Source organism: Blennius ocellaris, assembly GCF_963422515.1.
Source record: "Blennius ocellaris genome assembly, chromosome: 8".
In the NCBI taxonomy this organism is placed as follows: domain Eukaryota; kingdom Metazoa; phylum Chordata; class Actinopteri; order Blenniiformes; family Blenniidae; genus Blennius; species Blennius ocellaris.
In genome coordinates, this window is record NC_137657.1 from 11,391,978 (window position 1) to 11,415,816 (window position 23,839).

General features: G+C 42.6%; 1 protein-coding gene across 1 annotated transcript in view; it reads left to right on the forward strand.

The window, feature by feature from the left end:
* kcnn3 (potassium intermediate/small conductance calcium-activated channel, subfamily N, member 3) overlaps nt 1–23,839 on the forward strand; it is a 56,361-nt gene that overhangs the window by 23,964 nt on the left and 8,558 nt on the right. Inside the window, exons 4-7 of the mRNA XM_080500960.1 lie at nt 7,832–8,128; nt 9,216–9,337; nt 11,735–11,876; nt 19,354–19,464. Of these exons, the coding sequence (XP_080357086.1) occupies nt 7,832–8,128; nt 9,216–9,337; nt 11,735–11,876; nt 19,354–19,464 (672 nt within the window). The remainder of the gene's footprint in view (nt 1–7,831; nt 8,129–9,215; nt 9,338–11,734; nt 11,877–19,353; nt 19,465–23,839) is intronic.

Genomic DNA, 23,839 nt, shown 5'->3' on the forward strand with positions numbered 1-23,839 from the left:
CATAAAAGCATGAATATTGGAACTGCGAGTGGCCGTCAAACCCTGCTGGCTCTGGCAAGGTGAACAAGTCATGACATTTTATCAGAAAGCCGTGTGAAATAAATATAGTTCCAGCTCATGAAGGGACAGTGTTCCCACACACACTCGCAAATGGACTTAAAATCAGTTCACAATGTTCATAATTTCTCCAGTGAAGCTCACCGCGTTTCATCCTATTCAAATACGAGTTGTTCTTGTGCGAATGTCAAATTTGTTGCCTGTGCAAAGTCTTTTGTTGCATCACGGGAGGAGGCATCAAGAGTGATGTTTTGAATCAAGTGATGCCACTTTAGTCAATGTTAGTCGCTGATGAAATGGGGAATGATGATCTCAGGGTTTGGAAATGTGAGTTTACTAAACCTCTGTTAGCCATTCTTCTTCTTCCCTGCTTAAGGCGAGCAGATCAAGGCTGCAGTAGCTGCTGCTTGCATAATATCCACACTCTGACCAAATAGCACTGTGGTATGTTTGTTCATATTCATATATATGAACAAAGATCAAAAAGTGCTATTTACAAGATGACTGCCTCAACAACAAAGAATACATTTTATTTTTGATGTGTGTAAATGTCCTGATTGGTGTATGTTGAGATAGATTGGCCTATTTGGGAAAAAAACAAACATATTTTTTAAATAAACAACACATTTGAAATGTGTTGGGTTTTTTTAATCTCTCAGTGTTTTTCACGTTTGGCCGATATCTGATCATATCTATATGTCATAAAGCTTCATATGATGTATAGATATGATCACGTCTTCATGCCATCTGAGGCTACATGTGCGAGTAAAAAGATGAAACGATTGTTGTTCGGGTCCAAACTGGATTAACTTGAATGCTGTTACCGTGGCAACATAACCATATTACAAATATTGTCGGATTGCACCTGCCTACGATATCTTTTGTTATTTAATTACATGAATGGTGCACATGGGAAACACGACAAGATCATGGATTGGTATGTTCATTCTCACTATAAAAATTGATGTCTGGTTTTACATTGACATTTTTTCGTTTTCTTTTGTGAACTTGTAATATCTACAGTATCAATGAGGATTTGAGATTTGTTGTGGGGGGATTTGTTGTCCCTTAGTGATTATTGCCAGTGATTTTAACCATGACACCTATTGCCCTTATGAGAAACTGTATAAATTAAAGTCGTAGGTTAAAATCTGAACTCTCCTCCTTCCAAGGACTCCAAGTTGACTTTTCCACATGGCTGCCTGCTGTCAGGCATGTTTGCATAAATATTGTTCCCTGCATGTCTCATATATACAGCTTTGCTTATAGGCTGCTTATGCGTATGAAGTCGAATAAATACATTTTTTTAATCCGTGTTTTAATTAAACTGCAAACAGCTTTACAGAAAGCGTTATTGCATTCTTTTGACTTGCAAAGTTCTGATCAACTGGAGTACAACTGATGCTTCACCGATGTGCCATTTGCAAATTAGGACTTGTACATTTATTTTGATCTTTATTCATCTTGAATACATGCTGCTTAGCTACTGGCTGTCTGTCTCACAACACCATCCGATGGAACATCTTGGGCGAACGCAGATCGGCCTGTAAGGCTCGGAATGACTTCATTCTGGAAAATCATTCAGATTAAAGTAAAAGTGGTTACCCACTGTGGCGGTTGTGGACGGCTTCATACTCCCTGAGGGTGTGCTCATCCTCCCACATTTCAAAAACCCATGATTCAGACCCTTTTAGAACAGATTAAGACTAAAGATTATCATGCAAGATATTATTGGTTTGAGCAAGGGTTATTTTCACCGCGGAAAACTCAGGAGACATCTTCAGAGTGCTTCGGTTGTCCAATCTGTGCAACCACATGCCATGAGTATGAGTAACAGTGAGCTGAGTTGAGTGAGACTGGTCAGAGAAAATGTTGCCTGGCGATTCAAATGGTCTCGGAAACGATGAATCAAAATACAGCAGTTAATGTGAATCACCGTTTCCATGTGGCCTTTTGGCTAATCAGAAAAAAAAATATTCAAAGGGCCACAGCCAGAGCTGTCTAAATGTGCTCTTAATAAAAAAATAAAAAAAACATTAAAGAATACTTTTTCAGAGGCTCAGGTTTTATCTCCCGTTTCTTTCATGTAGCATCCATGTTTATGTGTTCATGCATTTGAAGTTGTGGCCTGTTGACTGAGTCACTAATCCGCCAGCTCACCGGTGGCTGACACACACACACACACACACACACACACACACACACACACACACACACACACACACACACACACACACACACACACACAACACACATTTTTACACAGCAGAGAACAAGTAATACACCGCCATAAAATGAAAGCATTAATTTTGCCTCATAAACTTGAAGGAAATCCAGACTTGAAAGGCAAAAAATTGAATTGTTGTTGGAATTAATCAAATAGAAACTCTAAAAGAGCGTGCGAGAGAAAGGGATGTTTCTCCAGTCCATTAGTGCACTTTAGGCATTAGTGAACTGTGTTATTCGGTTACTTTTGGAGAGTTTCAGAGGCGGTTCATTGATCAAGAAGACAGTAGCTTGGCACTCACATCCACTCATCGGCATGCAAGATGGCATTAGGATAATAACTTTGAGCAGTACCTCCTTTCATAAGGGTTGTCTTCTCTTATTCAAAGTGAACTGCAGCCTTGGAATGATGGTCATTTCATGATGTCATGTTGTGCAGATTCTGCATAATGCACATACGCCTGGGGAGCCATAATGGACGAGAAAATAAGAGAGGAAAACCACAGCATCCACTCCTGACTCTGAACATGAAAGTAGCATTTCACCCACTTATTTCCAAGAAATGTTAATTTATCAAATGCCATTTGTGTCTCGCTCGCCTCTGGCCATTTTTAGTAACACAGTTCATCTTTAATATTCTCACTGAATGAGGGGAAACTCCTTGTCTCCAGACACCATCGGTGGAATCCTCCCTTCACTCGCTTACCATTTTTAGACTTCCCAATGGCAAACTATGCAGCGCTGCACATGCACACGCCGCAAACGCGAACACTTCTCCGTCTCTCACGCCTTCCAACACTACGTTTTCACTTCAATGAACTCTCTCGCTCCTTCCTCTCCCCTTTTGCCTGCGTGGAAACAGCCACAGGGGTGTTCCCTCCGAGCTGCAATTACAGTCAGGGAGAGCGTGTTCTCCTCTCTGAATATTCACGTATATCAGGGTGTGAGAATCTGCGCTTGTGTGTATCTTTCAGTTACAGTTGCAGGGATTTCCATGCTGTTAGGACGCAGACATTCCCCAGACTTGGGACTTGTGGGTAAAATCACATGTGGATGCTTTTCAGTATTCTCCCTGTCACCAGCTCCCTCGGTGATTACGGCTCTCAATGTCCCAGTGTGAGCTTCTCGCTCCCGTGGGAAATGGAAACTTGAGGCTGATTTGCCTGCGTCTGCCTCTTCGTCTGCACCGGCTTGCATCTGATTGAGGCCGTGCCTGGATGTGTATCTGTGCATGTCCGTGCTGAGCCTTGCTTTCTGGAGTCTGGCCATCGCAGCGTCTGGTGCTGTGATGAGAGGCATTTGCAATCAGGGACTTAACACGATTACAAAGATACGACTGCCCCGGGAGAACCAGAGGGGGTCAGGGCACGGCTGGATGGATGGATGGATGGATGGATGGATGGATGGATGGATGAATGTCTGAGAGGGAGAGATGGAGTGGTCGCAAAAACTCCTCGGGCAGGTTGCAGATGGAGCTCCAGGAAGAGGAGGGGACGCTGGAGGTGGAGAGTGGCCTCGCGCTCGACCTCACACCTCCACCTGTGTAGAGACCCTAGTCTATCTTTAGTGTTGTCATTTTCACACTTTTCTTTATATCCTTTGTCCCCCCCAACCCCCCCTTCTCTCCTTTTTTTTTCTTCCCTCCACCCCCGCTGTCTTTTCCGCTTTAGGGTTTTTTTGTACCTTGCTCTCTGACCTATGATGCCACAGTTTGTTCAAATTAATAAAATAACAAAGGACACCGCTTCGGTCACAATCTTACTCATTTCTCCCTATGGGGTGGTTGCTTTTTTTTTTTTTTTTTTTCTACTTTCTCCATCTGCTCTCTGGCTTTTTTTCCCTGATAGACACACATGCAAACAGACAACCCCTACCTGTTTCTCCTCCTCCCACCCCCACCCCCCTCCCTCCCTCAGCCCCTCCCTCCATCCTGGTCATGAAGGGGCAGTGGCACTCACTCACTCCCATTGACGGATTACCTTCCTAATGGAATTTAATTATTTATCCCTTCCTCATGGCGATTTAGCCAGGAAAAGACCGACAGCAGGAGTGTGCGGGAGGACAGGACAGGAGTGGAGGGCGGAGGGAGACGAGGAAGGGAGAGGCGCTCATTTCCTCTAGTGGCAAGAAACTGGATCACCTCCGTTTTGATTTGGAGAAATGTCATTCAGCAAGAGAGGAAACAGGAGTGAGGGATTCAACAAGGAGAGAAGATAGAGAGCGAGACAAAGGGAAAAAAATGCAGGACACGGCGGAGGAGCGGAATGAACGATGCGGGGCTCGAGCACGGAGTTGTTTGAAACTAGGAAAACATTGCAGTGACTTACCTTGAACTTTAACAGAACTACTTGTATGTAACTGAAATCATAACCATGAATAAAGCCAATAAAATCAGGATAGTCTTTACATGTAACAGTTGTAAAAAAGAAACAAACAAAAAAACATGTTTTTTCTGTGTGTGAAAATTGTCACTAAAATATGAGTAGTCCCACACACACGTGTTTGTAAATCGCTGTAGAAAACATGAGCGTTCGACAACCTGTCAGTTCCTTCTTCTCTGTACCTCTTCACCCGCTGTCACACACCTCAGTCTTTCTTCTTACATCTCCCTTTTCTCCCTTCTTTCCTCATCTCTGCCTGCCTTTCTCTCTTTTTGACTTCTCTCTCCCTCTCTCCCTCTCTCTCTCTCTCTATCTCTCTCGCTCTCTCACTGGGGATCCTAATTAAGCTTGGCTGCTCTTTGATGTTGTCGCCTTGGCAACAGTCACCATGACGAGGTTGGGTCTGCACACACTCTCTCTCTCTCAAACTCACTCAGGCCTACACAAATACTCACAAGTACAGTATACACACACACACACGCACACACACACACACACACACACACACACACACACACACACACACACACACACACACACACACACACACACACACACACACACGCACACACACAGATTTGATCATTGTAAAATTAGTTTTTGACCCTTGGTTCAAATGACGACTTACACATTGACTGACTGTGTGTGTGTGTGTGTGTGTGTGTGTGTGTGTGTAGGCTACGTATGTGTGCACACATGCAATCAGCGTGTAACGAAGAGCAGAACAAGGAAAACACGGGCACCCCGCAGCGTTAAACATGGATGGTGATGTTTTCTGGAAGGTGTCCAGAGGTGGTGGAGGAACTGGCGAAGCTTCAGTCCAGCATCAGTAGCCAGTTGGTTGTGGTCAAGGTGCAATTTGTATCAAAACTAAAAGAGTGAAGGGCCTTTTGGTTTGTTTATTTGCCATGTAATATTATGAAAATAACAAATAATTACAATTAACAAGTCATATTTCATTAAAACACATGTTTAGACAACAAGCTTATAATGATATAAAACACAACAGTGCAATGCCATGAGTTTGATGTGTGACAGTTGTCTCGCTGATTATATGTTTTCATAATGGAAACTTCCAATGAGCACACATCTGGTAATACTTCTTATTGTCAATGCATTCCAACAATTGGTCGCAAAAAGATCTTTCAATGAAAAATGATATCCTAATGTCATTTTTAACAAAATGACTATACTTGGACTAATTTGAACTATTCAAGCTTCATTAAATGTACATCACACAGCGTTCTGAAATGTATTTCATTAAATCAAGTAGCAGATTTGCCTGATGATTAGTTGAGATTAATTCTGATGTGCAATATTGTGATGCACTGGTTTTTTGTTTTTTAAATAAATCGATGTCAGTCTGAGTTAGAAATCCTGTGGTCAGAGGCGGCTGAAACCCATCTGAAGTCGGTGTGCTCTTTGACAGTTAATCACACCCTGTACATTTCTCTCTTGATGCTTGAGGTTTGGCATCCCTGCTTCACTTCGATATTTAAATACATTTGTTGTGCTTTGTCCAGCCTGCTGGTGAAGCAGCTTTAATCTGGCCGTCACGCAGAGTGCCCTGACGTTTGACCCGCGGTTTTATCCATTTTTGTTCTCTCCAAAACAAATGTTTGTGTGGGCTAAAAGCCCTTGAAATGAATCATGTCGTAGAGAGCAATTGTTAGCACTGTTGCTGTTCCTCCAGGCTGCGCAGCTTCTGGTAAACTCAGCTGATTTACAGCAGGAGGAGTTCCTCGTTTCTCTGCCTGCGCCCCGACCTTTCTGTTCAGCTTTTGTTCCCTGACGCTCTCTCACTCACCGGCACCATCTCTGTCGGCAGCAATGATCTCCAGTAAGGACATTTTACTTTCACAGTTGAGTTCTGACATTTTGATCTTGGTTTCAAGATGTGAAAACACATCATGTCATCGGGCTAAATTCCAACTGTCTCCAGATTTGTGTGATGCTGCTGCCTTTTGTTAACCAAAAGACAAAAATGTCTTGGAAAGTTGTTTTTGTTCCCCCCCCCAGTAGCCTCTTCTCCGTGAAATTTCCTCGCTCCTATCTTTATCCCTTCATTTCCTCTGCACTTCATTCATCTCTTTCCACCACCGCCTTCAAGGCCCCCCCCCCCACCCCTCGCCCCCCACCCCAGCTCCTGTCAGCACCGTCTGGAGGAGGGTCCCCGTAATGAAACCCGCTCTTACGCCTTCCTTGTAATGACAATTTCAGGAGCAACCACAGCAATTAGGACACACAAAGCATCAACATACATGGCTGGGAAGACTGCAATTAAACCAACATTGAAATTGTTGGTTATATGAGACTGGAAGAAACAGCAGTAAGATTTTGTATAGTTAAAAAAAATAAAATCCTTGAAGAAAACAGACTGCATCAATTTGTAGGACATGAACAACAACAGCGTGACTCTCGGATGAGAACTTCCCTCTGAAACAATATTAATAATACTTTTTTTAAATCAAGACAATACAGCCAGTAAATAGTGTTGCAGCAGTTTTGTAGTCTCATGACCTCTTAAGACTCCATCTTGTCATTGATCCTGGCCACTCACACAGGGAGCTATTTCATAGGTCCCCCTTCTGTTTTAATATCTCAAGAAGATGCACTTTTCCAAAATCTGTGAATCATTCTGTCAGCGATGCCCGTCCTCGCAACTTTATCACTGTGCAGTTGCTCTTTCAATATATTGGGAAGTTCAGTTTGGTCCCGCAACATGAATATTCTTGAGTCTAGTGTTTGTTTCCAGAAACATTTCACAACCTATTTACTCGGATCGCATGTATTTCTTGGAGAAAATATAGACATTGTGATCAGGATGAGTAGAAAAAGGGTTTACGTTCGAGAGCCATAGCTCCAAATGACTCAGCATCTTTGGTTTCATTTTAGTAAAAGAAGAGTTGCAGGTTATATGAAAATGAGCCAGAACACTATTTAGACACTGAATAGATTACTGATTAAATGGATAGTGTTCCACATCTCAGGAAAGACATTTACTCTGAATTGCTGCTGGTTTCTTTAATCATCGGATCAGTCAACTGTAGTGATGAGAGGACTGTGCCAGTGAAGCATCGTGATGAAAAGTTTTCCCCGCGACGTATTAAAAGAAGTGCAACTCCTCTCCTCACTTGACTCTCCTCATGTCCTTCCTGTCCCCGCAGCTGTTCGTCATCGACAACGGAGCAGACGACTGGCGCATCGCCATGACCATGGAGAGGGTTTTGCTCATCGCTCTGGAGCTGCTGGTGTCGGCGGTACACCCAGTGCCCGGGGACATTAAGTTTCAGTGGCGGGCCCGGCTGGCCTTCTCATACGCGCCTTCGCAGGCCGAGGCTGACCTGGACATGGTGCTGAGCGTGCCCATGTTCCTGCGCCTCTACCTCATTGCCAGAGTCATGCTCCTGCACAGCAAACTCTTCACCGACGCCTCCTCCAGGAGTATAGGTGCCCTAAATAAGGTCAGATTGGTTTTGCGCCTGTCCGTGTGTGTGTGTGTGTCTCTGCAGCATGAATGTAGTCGTCAAAGGTTCAGCTGGAGAGAAGTGAGGGAGTTGTGAAGGTATTGAGGTCAAGAGCTCTCTCCAATGAATTGAATCCACGTCCGTGCTGTCCCTTTTTTTGTCCTTGGCCTCCATCTTCCTGACTGTCTGATCTTCTCCTGTGCCCTCTGTCTTTCTCGTCAATGTGTTTCTTTTTTCTTTTCATCAACCAGTTCAAATCCTGTCGTCCTCTTTTGTTATTACTGTTCGTAGACACTTAGATGTAAGCTATGGTGGATCTTTCATAATACAATATGAGATGAGAGCGTGAAATAGGAACAAGATATTGAATGCGGCTCAAATGGGCCATGAAAAGAAACGTCGAGAATGAGATTGCAATATGAGTGCGATGAAATGCGTACACGTCATGCGAATAAAGGATTGGTGCCAGGCTTGTAATGACTTTGAACGACAAACATTACTGCAAGATCAGAAAGTGTAGACGAAGCCCCTTGGTTTGGAATATGCAAACAAAGCGGTTGGGAATGGGGGCAGCGAGAAACATGGAGCAGGTTTCAGATGAGTAATTTAGCAGGATGGAAGTGTATCTGCGATGGCGCTCATCTGACCCCCGGGCTCCAGTGACGGAGGGAGGAGGTGAAGCTGCCGTCAGAGTACAGCTCCAAAATGACAACTCATTTATCAGCTGCGTTACCCTTCCAGGCCTGAGCCATCAAAAGATCCATCTGCCAGGACTTGACGCTCTGCCTCTTATTGACAAATGAGCCACAGATAAAAAAAAGTACACTGAAATAGGCCAATTACTCAAAGACACTGTATAGCTTGACCCGAGTCAGAGGGCAAGCCCCAATCTCGACTCCAATTACACTGGAGATTCTCTGAGTGCCGCGGCTATCAAAAGCTACTCACAAGACTAATTAGTAAAACATCTGTGTGGGGAAACTGTGCAGGATGACAATTCAGCGCCGAGGAATATGAACTCCTGAGAAAATAAATGTGGAAGGGATCCACTCGGCTTCACTGAGTGTCTCTGTGTGTCTTTCAGGTCCATTTTAACACGCGGTTTGTAATGAAAACACTCATGACCATCTGCCCTGGGACGGTGCTGCTGGTCTTCAGCATCTCTCTGTGGATCATCGCTGCCTGGACTGTACGAGTGTGCGAGAGGTGAGCGACGGGGCCGCCGTGTCGGCGGAGGGATTCGACAAATTAATTGAGTTGGATTTTCAGGAAATATAACGAGGGACCGAGGTGCGGCGTGGTCGCTCTTTACGCTTCTTTATCAGTCTTTCTCACCAGTTATGCCCTTGATACCACTGGTGAAGTATTTATAGACACTTAGGCAAAATAGCAAAAGGGAATGAACCATAAAACAACATTAATATCACAATATATTATTTAACTGTCCGTTGCATAAACAAATATATTCTGCCAATGGAAAAAAAAGGTTCCATGCAGCCAAATTTTAAAATATATTCACTCCTGTGTTTGAAATTCATGAGAGCATTTTGAGCTTGACGATCTTGACCTCGGAAATGTTAGTTTGAATAATTCTCCAGATGAGAGAGATGAGAGGATTGATATGGCTTTTATGTCTGTCTCAGTGCTTTACTGCGAGAGCTTTGTCGGGTGTGACGATGAGAAACGTTCCCGCTTCTCCCCAAAAGTAACGAACCTAAACAATCAGCAACTCCGAAACTGAATTAATAACCTCTTACCTCTCAATTAATGAAAGTACAATAAGCTGTGGTTTTGAGAGGGGGGTTATTTACTAGACTCAATCTTACCCCTGTCAAGACATTATGTTGTGTTCATGCAGCTGGAAACTGGAATAATTACAAGTTGGGAAAGTTCCGTATCCCAGTTTACAGTTCACATCACAATAACAAACAAGCAACACGGCTTCACGCAGCAGGGCTGCTTTATTGTTGTTGTCGGAGTTCAGAAAAGAAATAATCACCACATACATCAACCAAGAGAAGGACCGGCCTTTAAAATATCTACCAGTCGTGAAAAAAAAAAAAGCTGTTATGAAGCTTTATAGTTGGAAACAGCAAAATCCATTTCAGTGAAACGTCTGTGCGTACGAGCAAAAGTAATCAAATATATATAACTCATTTATGGATGGGTACATTGAGTTATGTCAGACCAACTTCTCACTTCACCAGTAGGAAGTTTACAGTTTGTTCAGAATCATTTTTTTGTTCTGGAAAGTGGTGAATCGTCCAGCATGTCATTGCTTCATGTCTTGTTGCCCTCAGGTGGGTCAAGCTGATCATTTCTGACCCGTTCCTGTGACAAGCCAAAGTGCCTCTTGCTGAAACCTCCAACATCAGAGGAATACTAATCTTGGAGACAAAAAGCCCCAATAGAAGCTTTCCACTACGTTGTCATTTTAAATAGTTAGAAACAATGTCACTTATGAATCCTATTGATGAAATTGTGTCTGTTTTGTTGTTTGTTTTGCTTTACTTATTGTTTGGTCCATTTCACGTCATGCAAGTTTTGTGATCTGCACAGGTAGAGGGATTCGTCTTACACCTAGCAGAGCGGTAATCGAGCATATGGCTGTACAGACTAGAGATTTACTGTTCATCCTTTGATGCCGCAGACAGCTGCTCAAACGTGAAACAGCCTCCGGACAGCTTTTGCTTCTCATTGAAAAGCACTGTTGCACATTCTGCACCAAGTTTTTTTTCCACTTGCGTACATTGGAAGACTGCTCGTCTACTTTTATGGGATATGCAACGTTGTTGATGTGGCAAAGATAAAATGCGACTGAATTTTCTGATGTTCAGATGTTTGGGAAACAATCAAGGAGTTCTGGGAAAATGTCAGGTTTGTTAATTAGCTTGAAGGAATCGTTGGCCTGCTGCTGACCATATTTGATTTATTTTGCAACTTAAACTGTAATCGCCTCTCTGAAAACTAAATTAATATAAAAGGGGAAAAAATTTATTTGAAACGTTCAAAATTTTAGCAACCTTGTCTTTCTTTAAAACCGAAGCCGTGGTTTTCAAAATGGGCCAGGCTTACAGTTACAACAGTTACAGACCTTGTAGGAAGACTTACCAGAGGTAGATAAAGTATCCAGCCAGCATGAGAAGAGTAATGTTTTTTTTTTTTATTGGGCACCAAATACCTTTATTGACACTATAATTTGATATATTAAATAATAGAATTAAAAAAAATGGATAAAAGCATTTAACCAAAAATTGCGTTGTAGTTTAAAATATGTGGATGAAGAACTCCTGATTTTGAGTAAATCCATCACACACTTCCATTGTTAAGTTAAAAAAAAATTGTTAATCTTGCACTGTTGTTGTATATTTGGTTGACCACCTTTATGTTAGCAGTTAGCAGTGTTTGGTTGCTATGGTGACATGGCTGGGAATGGCGGAGATGAGAGTTGGTGTTGTTGTTGTTGAGTGTTTTCACTCATGTCTTAGATTTGATACTCATGTGAATCACAGCGCCTGTTGGGTTCAATGTTCGGGTATTTATTTTTCATGTATTGTTTTAGCACGGAGTTGTCCTCTGAACCTGGACCGTGTCTCCTTGTAGGTATCACGACGCCCAGGATGTGACCAGCAATTTCCTTGGAGCCATGTGGCTTATCTCCATCACCTTCTTGTCCATCGGCTATGGAGACATGGTTCCTCACACCTACTGTGGCAAAGGAGTCTGTTTGCTCACAGGCATCATGGTCAGTACATTTCCTCTTTTTTTCCTCTCACTCTCTCTGTCTTTCTCTCTCGAGCCCTCTGTTCTCCCTCTCTCGTACTCCCCGTGGCGCTGTCCTCGCCTCGTTCAAAGGTCAGCAGATTAGAGAGCATGCTGTCATTTGTGAGAGAAATTCTGCCATTTGTATAATTTGGGCAATCCTCTCTGAATTAGCTTGCATCTGTGCCTCTGTGTGTTTTGGGTGTGTGGGCGTGCAAACAAGAGCGTGTTAGTGATGTGATTTCTTCTTCTTTGTGTGTGTGTGTGTGTGTGTGTGTGTGTGTGTGTGTGTGTGTGTGTGTGTGTGTGTGTGTGAGTGTGTGTGTGTGTGTGTGTGTGTGTGTGTGTGTGTGTGTGTGTGTGTTATTCCTCTGCCTGTCCTCATTGCATAATGAAGGTCCTACCTTTCAGAGTGCCATGTCCTCCCACTCTCACTTTCTCTCGTTCCCTGTCAGTCTTTCATTTTCTGTCCTTTCCACTAACTCTCATGTTCTCATGTTCTCTCTCTCACTCTCTCTCTCTCTCTCTCTCTCTCTCTCTCTCTCTCTCTCTCTCTCTCTCTCTCTCTCCCTCTCCCTCTGTCCGTCTCCCCTTCCCTGAGGCCATGTGTTTATTTCTATCTACCGATCGTCCATCTGTTAGTATCGGTGTTTAAGCCGCCGACTGCTCCTCATTTTGCTTCACATCACAGGTGTTCTTCCCTCTTTCAAATATTTCCTTCACTTTGTCCATCTTTCAGTTTTTTTTTCCTTTTCTCCCATCTCTTTTATCATGCTGTCAATTCCCCTTTCGTCTTTCTTGGCTTAGTGTTGTTGAAACGAAGAGCTTTAATAGTGTGGAAACTGCTCCAACTGGGCAAATCTCATTTGGGGTTAATTTGAATGTACACATCTGCTGCCACGCTATCACTTTATCACTTTTCTGAATGGCTGGAGTCAATTAGTGTCTTTTTAAATGCAAGAAAATGAGATGATTTAATTATGCCACAGCTAAATGTCACATAATCTCAATTTAAATGCACGAATACGTACATTAGGTTTTACTGAATTTTTATAAGGTCAGGAAAGAAGAAATGGGGCTTTGTAATTACATGTTGCCTGGAATTACTTTTCACAAAGGACATAATGAGGCTCATGCTTTGTGTTTGAACGGCAAAGCACAGTTGGCGACAGAGGGATTGCTCAGATAAAAAGCCAGAAATCACTGCTCAGTGGGTGTTCACCTGCTTTGTAGGACAGGTTGATTTTCTTTAATCCATCAAGACTCGAGCAACCAAAGCGGGATTCTCTCTTCAGAGCCAGAAGGTACATTATGTGTTTTAAATGCTGCCATCATCTTAAAACGCCATGATCGATGAAACGCATCAAGACCCACAGAAATACAAGTGGGAGCACATGGAGCCACAACAGCTTCAGCTCTTAAAGAAGAACAATTTAAAGAGAGTTGTGCAAATTTTACGACAGGTCATAATTGGGAATTGAACTGATATACAGTATAATTAAAACCAGTTCTACTTCCGCAGTGTCTTTATTTGATGATCCATTAAATTAGATGTTAATCCAGGTAGAGCTGCACAATATATTGTGCATCTACGTATCACAAAAAAACTGACTGAGTGTCCAGAAGTTATATTTTCATGCACTTTGCATTCACGCTCTACAAATTCAAAATGACAGAATGGGAAATATTGAAGAATTATATTAATATTTTAAGAAAAGTGCAATTAAAATAAGAATTGTGTGATCAACAAGTCATAACATTTTTAAATCGATTGACATGATTATTTCATACCTGGTGAAGCCTGAAGCACATGAATCAAGGAAAAATGACCAAAAACTACACTGTTTCTGAAATGCTGCAGATGATGGGGGTCAAAACAAACAAACAAAGGGCATGGTGTAGCTGCTGTAAATGAGGGTCAAGAGAAAGAGCACTGAGACGTGTACAAACATGTTTGCGCAAAGACAGTAACATCATTAAACTCAGTGTTTGCACTTATCTCAAATATCATATCGCAATACTCAACAAGATTATCGCACATCGCATGGCCATGTGATAACGTGATGTCCCAAGTTCATCAATCTTGTCCAACATTTTGTCCAATTCAGAGTTGTAGGGTGCTTGAGCTGATCCGGGTCAACATTAAGAAGTCTTCAGTGAGACATTGTAAATTGTGCTACCTGCAGACGCTGACTTATATGTAACCAAAATAGAAAAATATGGTATGTCAACACTGATTAGATTCTGTTTTCAACTATTCAAAGATATAAGATATTGTTTGTTTGTTTTAAATGGGTGCCACGTCATGTTTGTCCTTTTCGTTTCAAACGATATGAAAATACTTTGCCGTCACTACAGTCCAGCCTATAAATCTTCAGCGTCACAGCACTGTTATGTGTTGGAAATCACTCTCATCACTGCTTAAAACTGTCCAGCAACTATCATCATTAACCTCGTCCAGTATTTGTTCATATGATCTGATTTCATTGCTTCCTTCCACGTTGGGAGAAGACGTATTTTTCCACAAACTGGGCGAGCAACTGTCCCTATTTTCACCACCATAAAGTCACATTTTGATCAACTGAGCAGGTCTATTTGGTCCCGCAGAAGAAATATCATTGTGGAAACAAGTCATTTCAAATTGACTCAGAAAGCTTGCGTTCCCAGATTTTACACAGAAAATGTTACTCTTACTGTCTAACATTTCCAACACGTTTTTAAACTAATAAGCACTTTCTTAAAGGCTGAGGAGGAGTAGAACATATAGCGCATTCTCTCCTTTTGTCTGTTTTGTGTGTAAAGCTTTGCTGTAGTTCAGATGATTCAGTCGGCACTTGAGGGCTTTCACCAACCCTTCATCCAATAGAAATGCATAATCAACTCATCCAGTGTCTCTTCTGCAACAGCTTCAGATTCCAGCTCAAACTTACATAGACGCGTGACGCTCAATCAGCACAACTGGCTACTGAAAGCGTGAAACTAATTTGATTCGCAACCCTCTACTTTGAAGCGTCCTCGCTGGAACTATGCACAATTTGTGTGAATCACTGTGTTTACATCCCTCAAATGAAATGGTAAGATGGGATTGTATGACCGCAGTTAAATGGATTCTTACAATAAACAGCAACGTTTCTGCTGTTCTTTTTATATTGTGGTAAAAATAGATATATATTAAATATATAATATAAATATATATAAAAATGTATCAAGACAAAAATGAGATGATGCCCTGCTAAAATAGCATCTTATTGCCCAGTTGCATTACTGCCTTTTATTTTATTTTCAACTTACATGAACTTGAGCTACGAGAGCGTTTTAATTCAGTACGCCAAATATCAAGCAATAATCACCGTGTGCAGCGTCAGCTGTGAAGAGCACTTTAATAGCAGCTGGATGGTAAATCGAGAGCAATTCAGAAGATATTTAGACTAACCCTTCACATCATAACTCCATTCACGCTCTTCCTTTGCATCGTCTGGTGTGCGCACTTGAAAATCATCATGATTGACACTGACGAATTTCGGATGCGATTCTCATCCCCATAACTGCCCAAAACCTGCACGTGTTTTTGGTCATCCTCTCTGTGTCCGACATCTCTGTGTTTATCAGCTCCTCTACTTTCTTCAGCGTGCGGTCCATTACATGAGGAAAAAAGAAAAAGAAAGAAACACTCTCTCAAGCACCACACAGAACCCCCATTTGCTGGATGAATCATCCCATCAGTGTGTTTGATAGTGACTGAAACTCTTGCTGAAACACACACACACATAGAAACACACACACAACGACAGACACAAAACAGGAGGTGGATGCAGATTGTCTCGAGCCCACTGCTACAGTCTGCATCCTTTCCACCACACTGACAAAGAGCTTGACTTACACTCTTAGTGTGGCTCCCACACACACTTCGCTCGCCTGTCACACAGACTAACGCACTCTTATTACACTGTTCAGAGTGGACAGAGTGTTTTATTTTTGTTGGTTGTCAGAGAAAACGCAAGCTGGGGGAAAATAGGCTCATCTACGACGCTCCGCCATGGCATTATGACCACGGCAACTTTGTGATTCCCAGACTTTCCTCACCCTTTGTGGGTTGGGCTCCGCGAGACATTTGAGGATGTGCTGGTGTATCTGGCAGAAAAAGTGCAAGTAACAGATGGTTTAGGTTCTGTAAGTTGAGAGGTGTTTGTCCAGCACATCCCACGGATGCTCACATGGACTAACAATTTCATTTGTACAAACCATTTTGGAGGTTTTCGCATTTGCTTACTGAACGAGGCCCCTCCCATGCAGGAATCCCATTTCCATGTCAGAGTGTACACGGTGTGCTCTGTTGCAAAAGTAGGTGGTACGTGTCACAGTCACATGCACATGGATGACGGGAACCAAGTGTTCCCAGCACAAGATTGCCCAAAGCTTTTCACAATATTGCACCTTGGTGCCATGTGTTGGTAAGCTCTCTCTCTCTCACACACACACACACACACACACACACACACACACACACACACACACACACACACACACACACACACACACACACACACACACACACACACACACACACACACACACACACACACACACCTAACCACCAACATGATGTAAAAGAAAGCATGATTTATCAGACGATGAGACATTCTTCCAATTGCTCTAAGTTCCAGTTTCGATGCTCAGGGCTCCAGTGTTGGTGTTTTCAGTGGTGAACATTGCATCAGCTTGGACACCCTGACTAGAAAAGCCCGCAAGGTCTGCAGGTCTGATGAAGTTCTGATCCAATTAGATCCAATCATATAACCATTATTGTCTTTAGGAATCAAATATTGCTTCATTTCGCATCACTATAGAGGGGCATTAGGAAAAAAAACAAGTGGTCATAATGATATGGATGTTGACCACCTGTTAGATACAGAGAGAGAGAGAGAGAGAGAGAGAGAGAGAGAGAGAGAGAGAGAGAGAGACCAAGCAGAGGTGACAGGTCGAGGCAGAAAACAGGATGTGATGTTTCTTTCTTGGGTGAAAATTATTGTAATGAGCTTCTGTAGGAGAGAAATCCCACAGTCGTTACTATGACAACACATGAAGGCCAACAGTGTTGGAATATACCGCTGCCCCGAGGGTACTTGGGGAGTGCCAGGTGTTATCTGTGTGGTTTTATGTTGTTGTTGTTGTCGTCGTTGTTTTCGGTGGGTTATTTAGATAATTGGGGGGGGGGGTTGTCTACTACAAAGTCATGGTGAATGTGCTGTGTGCATTTTTGTAATTGTAGATGACAAAATACAGTATGACACAGTGATAATAATTACCTACAATGTTGCACATCTATATAAGAATCATATTTTGAATATTTACAAAATGCAAACGTTGAGGAGATGAAAACGTTTTCTTTCTTTTCTATCCTTTTCAACAGCTTCGCCGTGTTAATGGGTTGTCAGATTCACAGACACATAGCAGCTTCCATTTCAAAAAGTTTCTGTGCTCTTTCTGCATCTGAGTGCACGTTGCACACTGATTGAACAAAATAAATGACATTGTTTTGTATGTTGAACATCTTCCTCTTTTTCTTCTCTGCGTTCCTGCTGAGCTTCCTGAGAAATGATTTCACACTTGAAGCAAGAGCCACAATTTTACCTGGTGTGTGTGTGTGTGTGTGTGTGTGTGTGTGTGTGTGTGTGTGTGTGTGTGTGTGTGTGTGTGTGTGTGTGTGTGTGTGTGTGTGTGTGTGTGTGTGTGTGTGTGTGTGTGTGTGTGTGTGTGCTTGTGTGGATGTTACACAGAAGCACAGATGGGTGATTCCCTCTTTTCTGACAGTGAGGTAGGCGACTGTGCTGAACTGGAGGCAGCAAAGGGAAACACCCAGGCGTACGAAACAAATCACAGTAGCATAGCCATCATCAGCCGTGTCACTCTGTGGAGATTGTACGAGGAGAGCCCCGCTGGAATCAAATGGATGCAGGCGTACACACAAACAAACTCACACACACACACACGCACACTCAGGAACACGTGCATGCACAAACACACAAAGCCCACCCTGACAAAACCAATCAGTCCCCTGCTGTTTCAAGCCGAGGAGGACAATTTCCAACACACAGTTGTGACCATGCTTGCTTGTACTTGTACATATTGTGCCCTCAGCTTGCAGAGGACTCCTTACCCTAAAGCGCAGACATGTACCAATCCACTAAGGGTTTTCCATTGGCTCTTGTCATATTTTATTCATCGTTGTTGAACAAACACAAATAGAGTGGATGAGTGTATAGACGTGGGCACTAATGCCTGGTTGTACGTTACATTTTACTGAACCCAGCCAAAGTTATTTTTGGAAAACCTTGTCTTGTCGTTCAAGAGTGTGCGCGAGGAAGTCTTGGCTATTTCCTACGCTCTTCGAAAACATTGCATGCTCCCTCGTTCTTGCTTTCCCGTGTCCCCTTTGGTCTCTTGTCTGTTTCTCTCCCGCTGTGAGATGCACACATTCACAGGCAGGAAGGAAGACACTCATACATTTTCATTAAACACTCTTAATCTTAATTCATTACTTATCAGGAGATATGTGACCTCATTAACATTGCCTTCTTCTCCATCTTTCTCTCCCCCTTTTCTGCGCACACACCCTTGACTCGTGCACTCCTCTTTCTCTCCGTCCTCTCTCCATGTTACCTTCCTTTCCCACTTCTATGTACTCATTGCCCTTCACTCTCTTTATCTTTTTGTTTTTCTTTCCCATTTTTTTCCCCCTCTCCTTGCCTTCTCCTTCAGAGGAACCTGTGTAGCTCTCGGCAGCCCCATTGAAAACAGTGTCTAATCTGAAAGTTAATTAAGTCTGTCTTCCTCCCTGCGTTCCTGCTCCTTTTCTCCTCTCAAGCATGTCTTTCTGGTTGAGAGACCGCTGTCACTCTCTCCCAAATGAATTTGCAATACGTCCCATGTGGGTAGCGCTGGAATTCAGACAAACTGGTCCCTGTTTTACACTCTTGCACGTCCTGCAGACCTCGAGCCTCCGGTGACAGGAGAAGACTGACACCATGTAATTCAGATTGACAGCATCTAATTAAACAAAATTAGGTGGTGTCAATCTTTGATGCTTTTTCTTTTTTTAATCTATAAGAGGCATGTTTTTCAGCGACGTATAGAGGCGATATAGACAGGATCTCACACCAGATGGATTGGAGGTGAAAATAGACTTGGCTCGCCTCTCAACGCGAGGAAATGTGGATCTGGAACAGAGCTATCCCTCCTAATCCTCTCCTATCACCAATTCACTTCCCCTCCTGTCATTCGACTCCCTTCCTCATATTTGTCCTTGCTCCCTTCAATCAGCCGGGCTAATTCCATGTCCAAAAGCCACCGATTTACCAATTCCTCCTCTGTACCGACTGACTCAGTACTGTGCTTTCTCCTCCTCCTCCTCCTCCTCCTCTTCCCTCTCTCTCTCTCTCTCTCTCTCTCTGCTCTCTCAGGGTGCTGGATGTACGGCTCTGGTGGTTGCCGTGGTAGCCAGGAAGCTGGAGCTGACCAAGGCCGAAAAACACGTACACAACTTCATGATGGACACGCAACTCACCAAGAGGGTGAGACTGTGGTGAATGAGTGTGGTGCACTGTTGTAGAAATACGGGAAAACTATCAATTGTGACATTGAGGGTGATTTTGTATGTTTTAGGAATTCTTTGGAGAGAGCCTGACTAAATGTCTTGTCCTTTCTCTGCCGCTCTGTCACCTGCGCTGACCACTCCATCACACCATCACACTGTATTGTTGTGACAAAGTGCCATGTTATTTGAGTGAGCGAAGGCAATGAAAGGTCATCTCTATCTCACTCTCCTCCACTCACTCAACTTACCATCTCTCCCTTTCTTTTCATCGCCGATCTCTTTCCTCCCACATAGCCATCCCTCAGCCTCCCCTCTCCTCTGACATTTGTCTTTCTTACAGTGAATCCCTTTCTTTCTCTCTCGATCTGTCACCTTCTTGCCTCCCTCCACTCCCCTGGCTTTCTCCTTTTCTTGCCCCCCCCCCCGAGCCTCCCTCCATCCCTCACTCGCACCCTCCCCCAGTCCTTTTCAATTTTTCATACAGTTGAAAGACCCAAGTTTTAAAAATAGCTCCCATATCAAATATGTAGGGTACAATATGGCAGTAGGGTTATGTGGGTGACTGAAGGGGGTAGGGGGATCAATCATTTCAGCATGGACAAAATATTGACAGAGGCGCCAAACACGCTCTGTCTGCTGGAGCCGGCTCTCACCTCGTCTTCCTGCAGGCTTTGGCCACGTCAGCCAAGGTGTTCTCACAAGATGTTTTACACCTCTGACAATGTGCTACATGTGTGTGGTGTGTGAGTGTTTGCATGCACTGTATATTTCACTTAACATGATATGTCGACACCAGTGTTCTTTCTGTTGTCCTCAGATCTGGATAGATTTAAAAATGAAATATTTATCATATATATATATATATATATATATATATATATATATATATATATATATATATATATATATATATATATATATAAGCGATAATCAAAATGTATATTGTTTGATTTGGTAAAATATTTGGCCAATAATTCATAATAATGAATAATTCCATAATCAAATCTACAAAATTTTAAGATTGAAATCATGGTCAACCACATACAGCCTCACAAACTATTCCTATACATGTTTATTTGGTGAGTTTGATCAATTTGTTATAACTACTCATGTAAATGCAAACTCTTCCATTGTTTGGGTCGTCACATCGTGTTTATGCAAATTTAACCTTTTCTGCTTAATTCAGACTGCCGGTACAAATAGCCCACAGTTGATGGTCATTGTGTATAATGACATGAAATATCAGCCTGAGCATCAGCTTTAATCATAGGCCTCTATTAACTGAGCTGATCTGCAATATTTCCACATGCCCCCTAACAACTGCACAGAATTCACTCTGCAGCACACATATATCACTCCCCATTAGGAGTCACTGACCTAAAGCTAGAAGAAATTCTCATCAAGTCTGGAAGTCTTTAATTAGTAACAAAAATGTTTGGGTTTTTTTCTGCAGGTCTATGAAAACGTACCTAACACTGTCGTTGATGACATTTTATCAGCCCATGCAAAAAGCCAATATCAGTATACGCCATTCTTGTCTAGCAAATCACAATTTTAACAAAGCTGCTCATCAAGCAATTTGGAAGTTTTGTTTAAAACATTGCCGTGTACTGCTGTGTGACATTTCTTTCAAAAGGCCTGTGGTTCATACGCTGGTAATTGTATCCTGCTCTCTGATGGTTCAGAGATTGCAGCCGTTGTATGCACATTGATTTACATGGTCAGGGTCTTTCTCTGCCATATTGCCATTACAAGAGAATGCAATCAGTCAAAGCTTTATAATAAATAATGCAATGATAGAGACTGCATCCTTCCACCATCATATGTGAGTACACACACACACACACACACACACACACACAAAAAGCACACATGCTGGCTTTCTACCTCAGTGAAATGCTGCCTCGTTCCCTTTGAAGGATTATCAAGAATGTCAATTAAATGCCAAACAGTGTAGCTCTTTGCTAATGTGAGCTGGGGTGTTGGATAATAAGCACAGGGTGTGGTTGTTCACCAGCACCGAAAAGGTTGTGACAACAACCTCAGATTTTGTGATTTATACATTTTTTTCCTGAGACGCCTGTGCATCCGACAGATCAAAATCACAGTCAAGCTTTTTCACCTAAAGAGCAACGTCGAGGTGGAGCAGGGGGGGAAAAAAATATTGTTTTTTTTCCCCCCCATAGTTTATTTCAAAGAGCCAAATGTCAAATATTTCAGATTAGGTTTATTCTTTAGATGTATATCCATTTTCTATACTGCTTCATCTGCCGTAGGTCAGGGGATTGTTGGAGCCAACCTCAGCTAACTGTGGGTGAAGTCAGGGTACACCACGGACAGGCCACCAGCCCAGTAGAGGGCAAACACGGACACATAGGTCAAACACTCGCATTCACACCTCGGGGCGCCATTCAACCTCAAATGTATGTTTTTCCACTGCCGGACAAAAACCCACACACAAGCTAAAACTACACACAGAAAGGACGTCGAGCCTTTGGACTCCAACCAGGAACATTATTAGCATGAAGCAGGAGCGTTCACGACATGCACCACGCTAATGTCATGTACTTCAAAATATTCTCACATTGCATGATTTAAGAGTTTCCAGCGTGCAGACCTTTGCACACGGTCATCATTGAGATGCAATTTAAGACTCCTGTGTGCTGCAGATTGGATGCAGGGGACCTAGTAACCTTATCGGTGAGGATGATGTGCTTTAAAGGCATCATTCAAAGTTGGGTGCACGGCGTTAATTTTCATGCAGTGTTCAGTGGAGTGAAATTCTTCCCTTCTGATAAGAGTAACACAGATGTTAATTAAATAAGAGCTCGTATAGTCCATAAATCAGCCACGTGTGAGGTGTGAAGTGCCGGCCTGTGCACTTGTTTTATTGGATGCTGAGAGTTGAAAGTTGTATTTGAAATGCTTGGCACTCTGCTTGTGGCTGTAGCCCTGCGCTGAAGTACTGGTTAATTCAGAGCACTGCTGGAAGTCCATCTGGTCAGAGTATCACCCTCAACATCCACAGAGCGCACTCAACGCTGAAAAGAAACTGCGAGACACACTCGCTGCAGTAGTTGAGTTGCTCGAGTGGCATCTCCTCCTGCGTATGATAGCAATGTGATGGACAGTCAATGTCACAACCATACACCATAGGATGGGAGTGAAGAATTTGAACTCTCACATTACTTTAGCTTAACAGCTTAATTCTCTCTACATCATTATATTTTTGCATAGTTTATATTCTATCCATTTTTTTAGAGGCTGCTTTAATTTTGTATTTTTTATTTTTGGCCTTATCCTGTTCGGCAGCTTGGGCAGACAATATTATGTGATCGAGAGCCTTCTGGTGTCAGAACATTTTTTTGTTCTTGCAACAGGAGGAGACTAAAAGAGAGGACAGGCATTAAAGAGCACAGAGAGAAGGAAACACAAAGTTATTGACATGTAATTATCGAATATGATTATATTAGGCTGTGAGAAGAGGAGAGCAGTTTAAAAAAACAAAAACAAATGTTGCCCAGCATTCCAAATCTAAAGCAAAATAACTAAAAGTAGTCCAGAGTGACCAGAGGCTGCTCCAACTGTAAGCTCTATCTGTACAAGCCTGACAGCTGAAGGCTCTGCGGCACATTCTACTTTGAGAAACTCGAGGAATCGTCAATCAGCAGCACTCTCAGCACAAGGTGTTCAGTGCTCTTCAACTGTTTCCTTATTGTGCACATGGAAATAAACACACTTGGAGGTAATTGGCAGTACTTGTACTTCTTTCAAGTCGATAATTTCACTCACACTTACACACCTTGTACCCTAATTTACACTCAGAGATGTGCTTTGAATGTAGACATTTTAGACTAATATTAAGAAATGATTTTTTTTTTGAGAAGAGGTTTTGACATCAACTCATGTATTCTTAAGCAGTACCTTATACTTATGCGTACATTTGTATGCATGGTAACAGCAATTGTACTTAATTGCATAATTTTCACACTCTTTCCACCTTTGCTGTTTCTATGTGAGTATATCGGTTAATTCACAGCACTTTTAGAGGTCCCCGTGGCATATTCAGAGCTTCGTCCTCTTTGAATATTCAGAGTGCATTCTGGACGCTGGCCAAGGAGGAGGTGCCGCCTGCGTTAAATGTTTATACCACGAGCCAAATGGGAGAAAACTAACCCCTGATGATTTCTACCCGGCTGGCTTCCACTTTGCATAGATAAAAATAACATTTTTGATTGGTTTTTGCTTTTTTTTTATCCAGAAGTGAAATGCATTGTGGCAGTACCTGTAGCAATGTATTAGGAGAATTCAGTGAGTATTTCCACTCACTGAACGTTTTCATGGAGCACCCA